Raw genomic sequence first — 16,238 nt, forward strand, 5'->3', positions numbered from 1 at the left:
CCACGTGTTTGTGCCTTTTATTTCAATGTACAACATGCTCTCTGTCACGGTTACGACACATGTAAATTTAGGTATTCCACATCGACTTCTTGTCAAGCACTTTTCACACAACCGGTTCTTAATGAATCTTTACACCATGTCATGTGTGGGACAAATCTCCCTAGCCCCGTTTATACCTGATTCTAACTTGAGACCTTTGTCTGGATCTTGTCCACATTCTGATTGTGCGCACATTTTTAGACAGGTGTGGACAATCAAAAATCACATTGTGATCTGATTATGATCAGATCATCCTGCCCGCCTTCGGAGCTAGTCAGACATGCATTGTGTCTGGATATCTTACAAGTGTAGACAGATCTGGACAGAAAAAACATTTAAATCATTTTGACAGGTGGCACCATTGAATGATTACATCAATATGTGTCTTACATTAAATAAATAATATTTTGAAAGAATAGCTGTGAAATAATTTGCTTAAAGGAAGGGACCAGGAAATCTAGTCACAATGCAAACACAGTGGATGGATAACAGGCGCATTTTTAACCATATGTAGACACATTTCTGGAGATATGGGCACAATCAGAATGTAGAAAAGATCAGGACAAAGGACCTATGTTAGCATCAGGTATAAACGGGGCTCCTGTCTCTTCATCTCCCTGTTCTGCCTGACCAATTTTCATCTCATAAGAGCCTGTTCAGACATTAGGCCACAAGCACAGGAAGATGTAGCCTAGATAAGGTACATGTAAGGATGTACATGGCAGCATGCTTTCAGATCCCCCTCAGAAAGGAGAAGTGCGTAATCCCACCCCTAGGCTCTTAACAGCAACAGTACATTTTTTAAATGTAACATTTATTTAACTAGGCAAGTCAGTTAAGAACAAATTCTTATTTACAATGACAGCTTATCGGGGAACAGTGGGTTAACTGCCTTGTTCAGGGGCAGAACAACAGATTTTGACCTTGTCAGCTCAGGGATTCAGTCCAGCAACCTTTCAGTTACTGGCCCAACACTCTAACCACTAAGCTACCTATTAAGCATAAAATAACTTAGAAGAACCACAACCCTAGATGAGGCAGTCATTTCCAACATGGCATTGTAGCAGATGAAGTGTTGTTAGTATGTACTTCTATAGCTACAGTTTGGCCACCAGCGTAGATCGTATAATGTCAACACTCCCAAGCACTGGGAGTATAAATAGAGATGATTCTAATGCTATGATATACAACACATTCATTTTTTGAATTTTACTAGGCAAGTCAGTTAAGAACAAATTCTTATTTACAATGACAGCCTACCCCAGCCAAACCCTAATACCACTGGGCCAATTGAGTGCTGCCCTATGGGAATCCCAATCACAGCCAGTTGTGATTGGGATACCCAGTGCCCCCAGCACTGAGATGTAGTGCCTTAGACCGCTGCGCCACTCAGGAGCCCATTATTCTGAAGAACATCTCCAACACATTCAACCCAAAGTAGCTTACACCACAAAATACACCATTGATCAATTACTGTATAACAAACTGTTGATTTCCTCTGAAATAGTTACATCACCGAAATAGCACCAGATCGATCAAAATCATGATTTGCTCATGATTGTAGATCAGGCTCTTTTGTTTTTTAGATGCACCTGTTGCCACCTTGTGGCCAAACTACACATTAACAAGCAGATGTTACAGGTAGATGGAAGGCCAGGGGGCATGAGAAACATTACATTTCCACAAACACAACTCTGAGAGTGCGTCAGAGTTACAGGTCAATACAAGCACTATATATATATATATATATAGAAAATAGTACAAATAAAGAAAAACCATGGAATGAGTAGGTGTGTCCAAACCATTCCATGGTTTTTCTTTATTTGTACTATTTTCTAAATTGTAGAATAATAGTGAAGACATCAAAACTATGAAATAACACATACGGAATCATGTAGTAACCAAAAAAGTGTTAAACAAATCTAAATGTATTTTATATTTGAGATTCTTCAAAGTAGCCACCCTTTCTTTGCCTTGATGACATGATGCCAGATGTGTTATTTCATAATTTTGATGTCCACTATTATTCTACAATGTAGAAAATAGTAAAAATAAAGAAAAACCCTTAAATGAGTAGGTGTGTCCAAATTTTTGACTGGTACCGTATATATGTGTTTGTGTGTGTATAACAACAGAGCTAAAACATAAAAACTAGAAAATAAGTGAGTGTGAGAGGAGGTGGTGTGGCTGTGTGAGAATGATGATGATCTTATTGAGTTACTTGGGTATTTATTCCCCAAAGCAGGAGGAGAGGACTTCCTTATTTAGTAACGCTTGGCCTGAGTCAGGCTGCTGGCAGGGAGCCTAAGAAATGTTGCTGGTCTGGAGACAGGGAGGCTTGGAGAGGGGCCATGCATAAAACCCACCCACACATGTTTACATACTATTTGTATATCTACAGCTGTACAACATTTTGGATACTTTTTTACATTTTGGATTATTGTGTGCTTGTTGACATTTAAAGCATTGATTGAAAGGAACTAGTAACATAAGCATTTCGCTGCACACGCCATAACACCTGCTAAACTGTGTAGGCAACCAATACAATTTCATTTGACACCGTCCTCTTCTTTCTCCTCTCTTCTCTCCTCCGTTTCTTCCCCTTCCCATATTCCCACCTGCACTAGGCGCAACATACTGTAGCCAATGGCTGACGTGTGTAACAGGGTAACCCTTTCTGCCTGTCATCTTGTGAAGTGTCGCTATAACATGGCACAGGGCTCATCGTCAGCGACAACAACAGATGACAGACAGTGACAAGGCAAATCTCAGTCATGGGGCAGGATGGCATGTCAGCTGTCATCAACTGAACTGGGTGTAATATGTTTAGAACATTTAAAAACTGTACTTTCTATGAATGTTACAAAACTACGAGTAAAGAAAAGGCAATCTTTGAAGTTAGTTTGCTCATACATTTTGCTGGGAAGTACAGTTCTGTGAATACACACATCATTCAACAGAAGTTGGTCATGAATGAACACAATCTGTCTAGAGAACTGGCAAGGCTATGTTGTGACGTGTTGTAATGGCTCTCTCCCAGACCTGTGTTTTATTACTGTGGTTTTATAACAGCTCCGGTTGTGGAGGAAGAGATATGACCCCCTCAGATTGACTGATGACAGGCTTTATGTGGCCCTGGTGATACATGTTTCACTGGGCTGCCTACAGGAATCAGAAGATGTTACTGTAAGAACTTGTGTGTGTGCGTGTGTGCGTGCGTGTGTGCGTGTGTGTGTGTGGGGGGGGGGGGCTTGTATTACTATCCTTGTGGGTACCGGAAATCCCCAAAAGTCCCCACAAGGATAGTAAAACAAGGAAAATCCTCCCCCGTGGGGACGTTTCCCAGGTCCCCACGAAGTCAAAGGCTATTTTAGGCTTATGGGTGAGGGTGTGTGTGCATGTGTGTGTATGTGGGTGTGTGTGACATGGGGACATGAGCGAGAGCAGAGATCAGGTTATGGGAATTTCCCTAGATGGTTATGAATCACTGTGATATGCCCAATTTCCTCCTGGGATAGGACTATCACTTGTCTGTATGAATCACCCGTCCCCTACTGTAAACGACAGTAAAATCAATCAATCAATCTCCTGATCAATCAAACAGAGAAATCGATGAGGTCAATTTGGAGAGGTTTGGGTTGCATTTTAACGAAATCCATTAATGCCATTCAATGGTCCTAGCTGACTGCATTAGTGTGAGGGACATCACGTCTATGGTAGAAATCACCCAAGATGCATGCTGCTGTCAGAACATATTGGGTTCCCGGCTTCCGACAGTAGGCCAAACAATGATGTACAACATACAGGTAAGTGACAAAATAAAGGAAACACTTGAGTAAATGAGGGTTCTGGCGGGTCTGTTATGGTGTGGGGTGCTTTTTCTTGACATGGTTTAGGTCCACTCAACCACTTAGAGGGCAAGGTAAACACCAATTAATACACAAACATTCTGAGTGATCACCTTCAACCTAGGGTTGGGAGTGTTTTCTTCCAGGATGACATTGCCCCCATCCACAGGGCGAGAGTGGTCACTAAATGGTTTGATGAGCATGAAAATGATGTAAACCATGTGCCATGGCCGTCTCAGTCACCAGATCTTAACCCAATTGAACACTTATGGGAGTTTCTGAAGTGACGCCTGAGCAGCCAGGTCACCTGTGATACGAGTCAGTAGTCTACATCCATCCATGACTGAGGACATTGAAAGATGACATCTCAGTGTAGCCCTTCTGGCTCGTGGTGGCCAAATGGCGCTATTAAGACACAATGTTGTTTCATTTATTTTGGCAGTGGCCTGCACATCACCAAGTATTACCTTTACTTTACATTTGTACACTCCATACAGATTCTGGGCCAGCTGTACACATGTGTTGTTTACTCAGTGATACCACTGAGAAACAGAGCAGCTGCTGGTAGAGAATACGTCTTGCACATTCCCAGAGCCAACAGCATCGTGGGAAACAGAGAGTGGAATGCTGGAGACCCACTTGACAGAAACACAGAGGAATGAGGAAATGTACGTCACACCTGGAAGAAGCCTCAGACTGAGAAGCAGAGCTGTGTCCTCACCATATCCGTAGTGTTGATGAAGCATTGTTTCCCATTACATCACATTCTCTGATGCAGAAAATGAACATAAGATAGGTGCTGTGAAAAGGAATGATATTAGACATCTATGTCAACCAGTGATGTTGAACAAAACTCCTTTGCTATTAGTGGTATTGTAAATACAAATGAGTCTCTCCAGGCCAAGGTCCCATGTTACTGTAGGTGCACACTACAAGTATGAGATGGTGAAGATGCATGAACCGAGAAATGACTACCGAGACCTTGCATAGTTAGGGTATCAGTGACACCATTGTTGATGTGAGCAGTCTCCTATTGTCTTTTAATGAAGTTTAGAGCGCTCCCTACTGGCCTGTAATGTCATGGTTGAAACAATAACCCAATGCTTTTCTCGCACCGAGGCTTTGGGATCAAATCCCGACTGTCTCTGTGTATCACCGTATTGAAAAACCAAAGACAGAGAATTTGAGTATGTTTATATTTGTTGGTATCTCCAGCACTGTTATAAAATGATTTAATATCCACTACCCTAACCTCAGATAGCTTAAAAATGCAGAATAGCACTTTACTGTCTCCCAATCAGCAATGGAATGCTGTGTATTGTCTGTTGCTGCCTGAAAAGATCTAGCATGAAAGCCCGTTCTACTAGGAGATAATTACTTATTTGGAGAAAAGCGATCCATTAGCCTGCCATCAGAGGGAGGGAATTCTACCAAGACACATTTAAAGGACAACTACTGTAACAATAGCCTTTTTACTGTAGACTCAAAAGAGATGATGTCTGTCTGCTGTTATGGAACAGAGATAGAGAGGACATCCAAGGACAACCATTATCCTGCATGCTTCATCCATATCATACTGAAAAGTGTTTTACAGTCTGGTTGCATGTTGAATAATAACATCCGAGACACAAAATACATTTTTCTTTATGTAAATTCCTTATTATACCTTAGACAATAGATCTTAGGACAACTGTGAGGCAACGTCTGCCCACCCATGACAAGTCATACGGTTTCCTAATACCTTTGAGCCCTGTCCTGACGACTAGAGCACACAGTCAGCTTTGTCTCTCTATCATCTCTCACGCTCAGCACAATCGCTGACCCCTCCCTGGCCATCGCTATCCTCCCCTCTCTCAAAGCCTCTGTGTCCCTCAATGGCACCTTTTGTTCAAGTGATGTTGCCATTGCAAGTGGAGAAGTACCAGAAACATCTCAACAATAGATCTGCATATGAGGAAAAAATTGCCGGTTCAATGGGAATGGCCTAGCAACAGCTGACCGATCAGGACAAGAGAGAGCCTTTTAAACCTTGAACACATTCAGTACAAACACAGAGTTGTTCATTACATACTTTGTTTATTGAGGGTGACACTTATTTTTGCTGTTCTGTACACCAACGTGATTTTACAGCTTTTTGGGGCAAATTGGATAACAGTTAAGTGGTCTTTACATTTCACAAATGCATTGAATATCTCTCTTTGTGAAAGTAATGGCAGTCTCCAATGAGGATGTCATGCTCTTCACAATCCAATCTTTAAACACAATCAAAGTTTATGCTATAATCTACGGTATATGTCTATTTTTCTATTATTTCTAGCTTTAAAATACCACTATTTAAATGGTTCATACAGCACCACTGGTCACTGTAGTCGTGTCTCCTCCTGCTATAACTTGTACCAATTACATTCACTTCAGCTCCACGTGCACACAAAGACACTTGCTTAAAATGGACAGTATCTATGGCAACTGGCCCAGAATGATTTACTGAACAAAACATTGATGTTTCACAAAAACAACAACCAATAAATAGTAATACAAAGTCACAAAAGGCTATTAATGTCTGTGTGTGATGTGAGTAGTTTAAATATGATAGACATATCTGAAGAATGATACACAAGGTATCCATGCAGAATATTACTGTATATAAAACAAGATAATCTCCACTTGCCATAAGTCTTAATAACATCACACACTATACAATCCTGGAGGGCTTAACAGACACTGATACCATCTTCAGACTATTGAAGTCTACTAATCAAGTGAATGGTTAAACAGCTGATAATATACACAAAAGGAATAAACTGCACATTTAACTTTTTGATAAAAGCCACTGAACACTGAATCTTGCCCCAGACAGGATAGATAGTCCTTAGCACACGGTACAGTACTGTACATACAGTTGGCACATATTTATATTCTATTGTGTTATATTCTTCTCTATTTTCACAGGACGCTTCGAGGTGTGTAGAAAACGTCTCTCCATCGATATTGACGTGCTCCTCATTCTACCAATGAGCTGTGAAGTGGAGCAGCAGCAGTTGGAGCAGTAGGCGATACGGTACAGTAGGTAGAGTAGGGTTAAGCCTGTGAATATCATCCTGCCTTGGCTCCCCGCCCAGCGGTGAGGCCTCCTCGCAGCTCTTTCTCTGCCCCAGTTGGCCGGAGGGATGCTAGGAGACAACCATACATCCAGGCTTAACGTTGAGCTGGGCTCAAACCTGCTGGGGAACCCCCTGATCCCTATAGCCTGGAGGACAGACAGGACACAGTGAGGTTACAGGTCGTTAAGTAGACTGGTGAACACACCACCTGAACGCATTGAGTGCAACGGTGCAGGTGAGCCCTGAATAGCCTCAGCAAACTGAGTAAAGCCATGCAGCAAGCTGGAAAATGCTTAATAGTGAAACCTTAATATATAAGAGAACGAAATTTGAATCTATACTGAAAAATCTTCTCGAAAAATCTTCCCAGACATGCTGCTGAGAGTATAGCGTCCTCTCTGATCTGTGATGCTGCTAGTTGCAAAGCATGCTGTGACGGAGTCAGGGACAGTGCTGAGGACATTCAGGGCACTCCCAGCTATTTCTCCATTCCGGCCCTGTCAATGACGCCCGTTATAACAAGCATGATGGAGGACAACAAAGCCGAACAGTGTGAGAGACAGCCGGAAGGGAGGTGGTGGGAGGAACAGGAACATTGGCAGAGATGGAGTCGATGGAACAGGGAAAAAGCAATGGTGGCAGCGAGTGAGAGGAGGCAGCAACATGTTGGTGGAAACACAAAGACTGTGTAGTACGACACATACAGTACGTACCATCAGAAACTTTCATCCGTTTAGGAGGACAAGCAAAGAAAAAAAACAGAGACATTAGTATTGAAGGTATGACAAGCTACAGGTGTACTGCACAGTGGCACATCATGTTCTAGGAAATGTTCTGATAAAGACTATTATAGTAAGAAACACTGTTGAAAACAACCCTCTTTGATATGGAAAGAAGACGAGACAGAAGATAGGACCCAGAGCTCAGTGGTTAGATTCAATAACAGGCTTGATAATAACAGCATGAAAATGCTCAACAGTGTTCTGGGAGCAGCCTTTTCCTCCCACACACAGAGCAATTAATACCACACTGTTATCTTGACAAAGACCTCTTCTCTAGGCAAACAATAGTAATTGTCATGATTCCAATGAATCCATCCCCTTATGTGGCTTGGAGGGCGAGAACTATAATAATGTAATCCAAGCGTATCTAAGAAATATCAGTGGGATGCATGGGGAGAACTATGTAGCTAATGTAGCTTCATTTTAATAAAATACTGCCTCAAGTGATAACATAAAGCAGACACAAGAAAGCACAAGGGGAAGAACGGGGTTTATTTGTTTATTTGGATCCCCACTAGCTTTGCAGAGGCAGAAGCTATTATTCCTGGGGTCCACAAAAAACACAGAGCATGACAAGTAACAAAACACTGACACACTGATAGACAAGGACAGTCACACAAATGTAAAATACACAACTGATCTTGACAAACCATTTCTGTATGGACCTCGCTTTGTGCACGGGGGCATTGTCATGCTGAAACAGGAAAGGGCCTTCCCCAATGTCAAAAGTCTAAATGATGTGGGTAAGGCGGAGTCAGGCGCAGGACACAGAGATGAGTAATAATCGTAACTTTACTCAACAAACAATCTTCCATCAAGGAGAACAAATATCCAGAGCACATAAACGAGACAACTTGACAACAACAACACTCTCTGGGTTCTATTGGATAAATAACTCTCCAACCATGTGATGGCAGGTGATGTAAAGCTATAGCATGCACGTTTTTTCAATAACAACTTATGATCAATAACATCAAAGGCTGTACTGAAATCTAATAATACAACTCCAATTATCCTCTTATTATCCATTTATTGTAACCAATCATCAGTCATCTGAGTCAGTGCAGTACAAGTGGAGTGCCCTTCTCTATAAGCATGCTGAAAGTCAGTAGTTAACTCCTTCTCTGAAAAATAGCATTGTATTTGGTCAAACACATTTCTCTCCATCAACTTACTAAGAGCAGGCAGCAAACTGATTGGGCAGCTGTTAGAGCCAGCAAAGGGGGCTTTACTATTTTTAGGTAGTGGAATTACTTTAGCTTCCTTCCAAACCTGTGGATATACGCACTCCTTTAGGCTTTGGTTAAAGATATAGCAAATAGAGGTGGCAATACAGTCTGCTACAGTTCCATTCTCAATAGTTTCCCATCAAAGTCGTCTATACCTTGTGGCTTATCATTATTGATGGATAACAATAGTTTTTCCACTTCTCCCACACTAACTGGTCCAAATTCAAAACAGCAATCCCTTTCTTTCATTATTATAACTTTTTGCCTCTCGAGTGGTGCAGCGGTCTAAGGCACTGCATCTCAATGCTAGAGGCATCACTACAGACCGTGGCCGTGATTGGGAGTCCCATAGGGTGCCGTACAATTGGCACAGCGTCGTCCGGGTTAGGTTTTGGCCAGGGTAGGCCGTCATTGTAAATGAAAATAGAATTTATGAAAATAGAATTTATTCTTAACTGGCTTGCCGAGTTAAATAACAAAACATTTACAAAAATATGTTGGTTCACTGTTCAATGTTGTAATTTCACTTCTGTTCAATTCATCATCAATCCAGAGGGCTCTTCTTTTGTATCATTTCTCTGAACCATACAATTGTTCAATACATCATCAATCCAGAGGGCTCTTCTTTTGTATCATTTCTCGGAACCATACAATTGTTCAATACATCATCAATCCAGAGGGCTCTAACAGTTCTCACAGTTCATTTCTTAACAGGTGGATGCTTGTCAACAATTGAAATGAATAATTTTACAAATACCTCCAGTGCTGCATCTGGATTCACTTCCTCACACACAGACCAACATACATTTTTTACATTTTCAACAAAAGAGTCCTGAGAAAACATGTTGTATGATCTCTTATAAATTACTTTAGGCCCAACCTTTGGCACTTTGGCTTTCCTTGTTATTGCCTCAATGTTATGGTCACTACAGCCAATGGGAACTGATATTGCTCTATAGCAAAGTTCTGCAGCAATAGTGAAGAGTTGTATTTGTATTTATTATGGATCACCATTAGCAGCTACTCTTCCTGGGGTCCAGCAAAATTAAGGCAGTTTATACAATTTTAAAAACATGACAATACATTCACAACACACTATCCATGTGTATGTGTGTGTATAGTGCGTATGTTGTTGTGTGTGTATGCATGTGTCTGTGCCTATGTTTGTGTTGCTTCATAGTCCCCTCTGTTCCATAAGGTGTTTTTTTTATCAGTTTTTTTTATCTAATTTTACTGCAAGCATTAGTTACTTGATGTGTGATAGAGTTCCATGTAGTCATGGGTCTATGTAGTACTGTGCACCTCCCATAGTCTGTTCTGGACTTGGGGACTGTGAAGAGACCTGTTGTGGCATGTCATGTGGGGTATGTATGGGTGTCCAAGCTGTGTGCCAGTAGTTTAGATAGACAGTTCGGTGCATTCAACATGTCAATACCTCTTATAAATACAAGTAGTGATGAAGTCAATCTCTCCTTCACTTTTAGCCAGGAGAGATTGACATGCATATTATTGTTAGCTCTCTGTGTACATGTGTACATCCAAGGGCCAGCCGTGTTGCCCTGTTCTGAGACAATTGCAATTTTCATTTTTTGTGGCACCTGACCACACGATTGAACAGTAGTCAAGGTGCAACAAAACTAGGGCCTGTAGGGCCTGCCTTGTTGATAGTGTTGTTAAGAAGGCAGAGCAGCGCTTTATTATGGACATACTTCTCCCAATCTTAGCTACTGTTGTATCAATATGTTTTGACCATGACAGTTTACAATCCAGGGTTACTCCAAGCAGTTTAGTCACGTCAACTTGCTAAATTTCCACATTATTCATTACAAGATTTAATTGAGGTTTAGGGTTTAGGGTTAAGTGAATGATTTGTCCCAAATACAATGCTTTAAGTTTTAGAAATATGTAGGACTAACTTATTTCTTGCCACCCACTCTGAAATTAACTGCAACTCTTTCTTAAGTGTTGCAGTCATTTCAGTCGTTGTAGTAGCTGACGTTTATAGTGTTGAGTCATCCGCATAATTAGACACTCTGGCTTTACTCAAAGTCAGTGGCATGTCTTAGTAAAGATTGAAAAAAGCAAGGGGCCTAAACAGCTACCCTGGGGAATTCCTGATTCTACCTGGAATATGTTTGAGAGGCTTCCATTAAAGAACACCCTCTGTGTAACTCTTTATCTACATTATAACAGGGGGTGTAAAGCCAAAACACATACGTTTTTCCAGCAGCAGACTATGATCAATAATGTCAAAAGCTGCACTGAAGTCTAACAAGACAGCCCCCACAATAATTTTATCATCAATTTCTCTCAGCCAATCATCAGTCATTTGTGTAAGTGCTGTGCTTGTTGAGTGTCCTTCCCTATAAGCGTGCTGAAAGTCTGTTGTCAATTTGTTTACCGTGAAATAGCATTGTATCTGGTCAAACACCATTTTTTCCAGAAGTTTACTAAGGTTGGTAACAAGCTGATTGGTCGGCTATTTGAGCCAGGGTCTTTACTGTTCTTGAATAGCGGAATGACTTCAGCTTCCCTCCAGGCCTGAGGGCACACACTTTCTAGTCGGCTTAAATTGAAGATGTGGCAAATAGGAGAGGCAATATCGTCTGCTATTATCCTCAGTAATTTTCCCTCCAGATTGTCAGACCCCAGTGGCTTGTCATTGTTGATAGACAACAACACTTTTTTCACCTATTCCACACAGACTTTATGGAATTCAAAAGTACAACTCTTGTCTTTCAAAGTTTTGTCCAATATACTTGGATGTGTAGTATCAGCTTTGTTGCTGGCATGTCATCCCTAAGTTTGCATATCTTGCCAATGAAAAAGGCATTAAAGTAGTTGGCAATATCAGTGGGCTTTGTGATGAATGAGCCATCTGATTCAATGAATGATAGAGCTGAGGTGGCTTTTTATCTACAACATTTCATTTAAGTGCCCCAAAGCTTTTTACTATAATTTTTATATAATTTATTTTTGTTTCATAGTATAGTTTATTTTTCTATTTATTTAGTTCAGTCATATGATTTCTTAATTTGCAGTCCATTTGCCAATTCAGCCAGACTTATTTGTCATACCTTTTGCCCCATCCCTCTCAACCATACAATTTTTAAATTCCTCATCAATCCAAGGGGATTTAACAGTTTTTACAGTAATTTTCTTAATGGGTGCGTGCTTATTAGTAACTGGAATAAGCAATTTCACAAATGTGTCAAGTGCAGCATCTGGTTGCTCCTCATTACACACCACAGACCAGCAAAAATGATTTACATCATCAACACATGAATCACTACAAAACTTATTGTATGACCTCTTATACACTATATTAGGCCCAGCCTTTGGAACTTTGGTTTTCCTAGATATGGCTATTATATTGTGATCACTACATCCTATAGATTTGGATACTGCTTTAAAGCAAATTTATGCAGCATGATTTAATTCCCGTGCTGTTTGTAACTACCCTGGTAGGTTGACTGACAACCTGAACATTATCAAGCATTTTACACATATTATCCAGATACTGACTGTTAGCACTTGGTGGTCTATAGCAGCTTCCAACAAGAATGGGCTTTATGTGAGGCAGGTGAACCTGTAGCCATATTACTTCAACAGCATTTAACATTAGATCGCCTCTAAGCTTTACAGGAATGTGTTTTTGAATATAGACTGCAACACCGCCCCCGTTGCCATTTTTGTCTTTTCGGTAGAGGTTATAACCATGTATGCTGTACACTGTATCATCAAAGGTATTATCTAAGTGAGTTTCAGAGATAGAACATTAATTGTATCTGTTACAAGCAAGTTATTGACTTCATGGACCTTCTCAGGCTGCATATGTTAATATGAGCTATTTTTGAGCACCTTTCTGGGTTGCTTGATTGTTTTTAATGCTTTACTGGGAAGCTTATCAGAAGTAGACTTGCTCATATTATTTATATTGGAGCTGATAGTGCAGGGTGAGCTGCACAAAGTGGTCTTCCTACTAGGGCACACTGCCTAAGTGCTAACATTGTAACTCTGGTTCATAGGCTCATGTTTAATGCATACAATAGCTGTAGGATAAACAGAGGTATTCGGTGCAATTAGGGGCTGTCACGCCCTGGCCTTAGTATTCTTTGTTTTCTTTATTATTTTAGTTAGGTCAGGGTGTGACATGGGAAGTTTGTGTGTTTTGTCTAGTTTAGGGTGTGTGTATTGTTTAGGGGGTTTTGTATAGTGTATGGGGTTGTGTTCAGGAGAGAGGTCTAGGAAAGTCTATGGTTGCCTGGTTTGGTTCTCAATCAGAGACAGCTGGTTATTGTTGTCTCTGATTGGGAGCCATATTTAAGGCAGCCATAGGCTTTAGGTGATTGTGGGAAATTGTCTATGTCTATGTTGCATGTTTTGCACTTAGTCGTTTATAGCTTCACGTTCGTCTATTTGTTGTTTTGTTTTGTTTTTTCTTCTTCTAAATAAAGAGAAGATGTATTTTTCACACGCTGCGCCTTGGTCCTCTCTCACCGCAAGACGATCGTGACAGAATTTCCCACCAAACCCGGATCAAGCAGCGTGTTAAGCAGCAACAGGAGCAACCTACTAAGGATTTCTGGACATGGGAGGAGATACTGGATGGTAAGGGACCTTGGGCTCAGCCTGGAGAATATCGCCGCCCTCGTGAAGAGCTGGAGGCAGCTAAAGCCGAGAGGCGGCGGTATGAGGAGGCAGCAAGGAAACAGGAGCAAAGACAAGACTACACTACGTGGGAGGAGATCGACAGGTGGGCGATAAACCCAGGGAGAATGCCGGAGCCCGCCTGGGATTCTCTGGCGCAGTGCGAGGAGAGATACCGGCGAATGGAGGCAGCACGACGACGCGGTAGGAAGCCTGTGAGTCAGCCCCAAAAATTTCTTGGGGGGAGGCTAAAAGGGAGTGTGGCGAAGTCAGGTAGGAGACCTGCGCCTACTCCCTGTACTTACCGTGGAGAGCGAGAGTACGGGCAGACACCGTGTTACGCAGTAGAGCGCATGGTGTCTCCTGTACGTGTTCATAGCCCGGTGCGGGTTATTCCACCTCCCCGCACTGGCAGGGCTAGATTGGGCATTGAGCCAGGTGCCATGAAGCCGGCTCAACGCGTCTGGTCTCCAGTGCGTCTCCTCGGGCCGGCATACATGGCACCAGCCTTACGCATGGTGTCCCCGGTTCGCCTGTTGGGCAGGCTCAGTGCTCAAGGGAGCCAGTACGCCTGCACGGTCCGGTATTTCCGGCGCCACCTCCCCGCCCCAGCCCAGTACCACCAGTGCCTACACCACGCACCAGGCTTCCTGTGCGTCTCCAGAGCCCTGTTCCTCCTCCACGCACTAGCCCTGTGGTACGTGTCTCCAGCCCGGTACCACCAGTTCCGGCACCACGCACCAAGCTTCCTGTGCGTCTCCAGAGCCCTGTTCCTCCTCCACGCACTAGCCCTATGGTGCGTGTCTCCAGCCCATTACCACCAGTGCCTACACCACGCACCAAGCCTCCTGTGTGTCCCCAGAGTCCTGTGCGTCCTGTTGCTGCTCCCCGCACTAGCTCTGAGATGCGTGTCCCCAGCCCGGTACCACCAGTGCCGGCACCACGCACTAGGCCTAATGTGCGTCTCCAGGGTCCAGTATGCCCTGTTCCTTCTCCCCGCACTAGCCCTGAGATGCGTGTCCCCAGCCCGGTACCACCAGTTCCGGCACCACGCACCAGGCATACAGTGCGCCTCAGCCGGCCAGAGCTGCCCGTCTGCCAAGCACCGTCAGAGCTGCCCGTCTGCCAAGCACCGTCAGAGCTGCCCGTCTGCCAAGCACCGTCAGAGCTGCCCGTCTGCCAAGCACCGTCAGAGCTGCCCGTCTGCCAAGCACCGTCTGAGCTGCCCGTCTGTCCCGAGCCGTCAGAGCTGCCCGTCTGTCCCGAGCCGTCAGAGCTGCCCGTCTGTCCCGAGCCGTCAGAGCTGCCCGTCTGTCCCGAGCCGCTAGAGCCGTCCGCCAGACAGGATCAGCCAGAGCCGTCCGCCAGACAGGATCAGCCAGAGCCGTCCGCCAGACAGGATCAGCCAGAGCCGTCCGCCAGACAGGATCAGCCAGAGCCGTCCGCCAGACAGGATCAGCCCGAGCCGTCCGCCAGACAGGATCAGCCCGAGCCGTCCGCCAGACAGGATCAGCCCGAGCCGTCCGCCAGACAGGATCAGCCCGAGCCGTCCGCCAGACAGGATCAGCCAGAGCCGTCCGTCAGCCATGAGCAGCCAGAGTCGCCCGCCAGCCATGAGCAGCCAGAGTCGCCCGCCAGCCATGAGCAGCCAGAGTCGCCCGCCAGCCATGAGCAGCCAGAGTCGCCCGCCAGCCATGAGCAGCCAGAGTCGCCCGCCAGCCATGAGCAGCAAGAGTCGCCCGCCAGCCATGAGCAGCCAGAGTCGTCCGCCAGCCAGGATCTACCAGAGCCACCAAAGCGGGTATTGACAATGGTGGAGTGGGGGCCACGTCCCGCACCCGAGCCGACGCCATAATAAGGCCCACCCCGGACCCTCCCCTTCAATGTCAGGTTGTGCGGTCGGAGTCCGCACCTTTGGGGGGGGGTACTGTCACGCCCTGGCCTTAGTATTCTTTTTTTTCTTTATTATTTTAGTTAGGTCAGGGTGTGACATGGGAAGTTTGTGTGTTTTGTCTAGTTTAGGGTGTGTGTATTGTTTAGGGGGTTTTGTATAGTGTATGGGGTTGTGTTCAGGAGAGAGGTCTAGGAAAGTCTATGGTTGCCTGGTTTGGTTCTCAATCAGAGACAGCTGGTTATTGTTGTCTCTGATTGGGAGCCATATTTAAGGCAGCCATAGGCTTTAGGTGATTGTGGGAAATTGTCTATGTCTATGTTGCATGTTTTGCACTTAGTCGTTTATAGCTTCACGTTCGTCTATTTGTTGTTTTGTTTTGTTTTTTCTTCTTCTAAATAAAGAGAAGATGTATTTTTCACACGCTGCGCCTTGGTCCTCTCTCTCACCGCAAGACGATCGTGACAGGGGCACATAAAATAATAATCATAATGCAGCATTATGACGACTCATTGTCACAATGGTAGGGATTAACTGAGATGGTCTTGGATCCATGAAAAGTCACAGTTTCAACGCAGCCTTGAAATGCTTGGACAGAGTCCAGGAGCCACGATGATTTGGATGGACTCTGTCATTCCTGTGGATCTTCTGTTTCCAGAAGGTGTCAAAGTTATCTATAAAAGTGACTCCAGCAGAGC

The 16,238-nt window shown here is 43.8% G+C and overlaps 1 protein-coding gene across 2 annotated transcripts in view; it reads right to left on the bottom strand.

Moving 5' to 3' along the window:
* Positions 1 to 5,943: 5,943 nt before the first annotated feature.
* Positions 5,944 to 16,238, bottom strand: part of LOC139582903 (protein stum homolog) — a 39,835-nt gene continuing 29,540 nt past the window's right edge. Inside the window, exons 3-4 of one of the 2 annotated variants that reach the window (XM_071413343.1) lie at positions 7,702 to 7,710; positions 5,944 to 7,134 (exon numbers count right to left, since the gene is read on the bottom strand). In XM_071413343.1, coding sequence (XP_071269444.1) covers positions 7,100 to 7,134; positions 7,702 to 7,710 — 44 coding nt within the window. In that variant the 3' untranslated portion in view covers positions 5,944 to 7,099. The remainder of the gene's footprint in view (positions 7,135 to 7,701; positions 7,711 to 16,238) is intronic. The other variant, XM_071413344.1, reaches the window with a different exon arrangement.

This window comes from Salvelinus alpinus, chromosome 8 (assembly GCF_045679555.1).
Source record: "Salvelinus alpinus chromosome 8, SLU_Salpinus.1, whole genome shotgun sequence".
Lineage (NCBI taxonomy): Eukaryota > Metazoa > Chordata > Actinopteri > Salmoniformes > Salmonidae > Salvelinus > Salvelinus alpinus.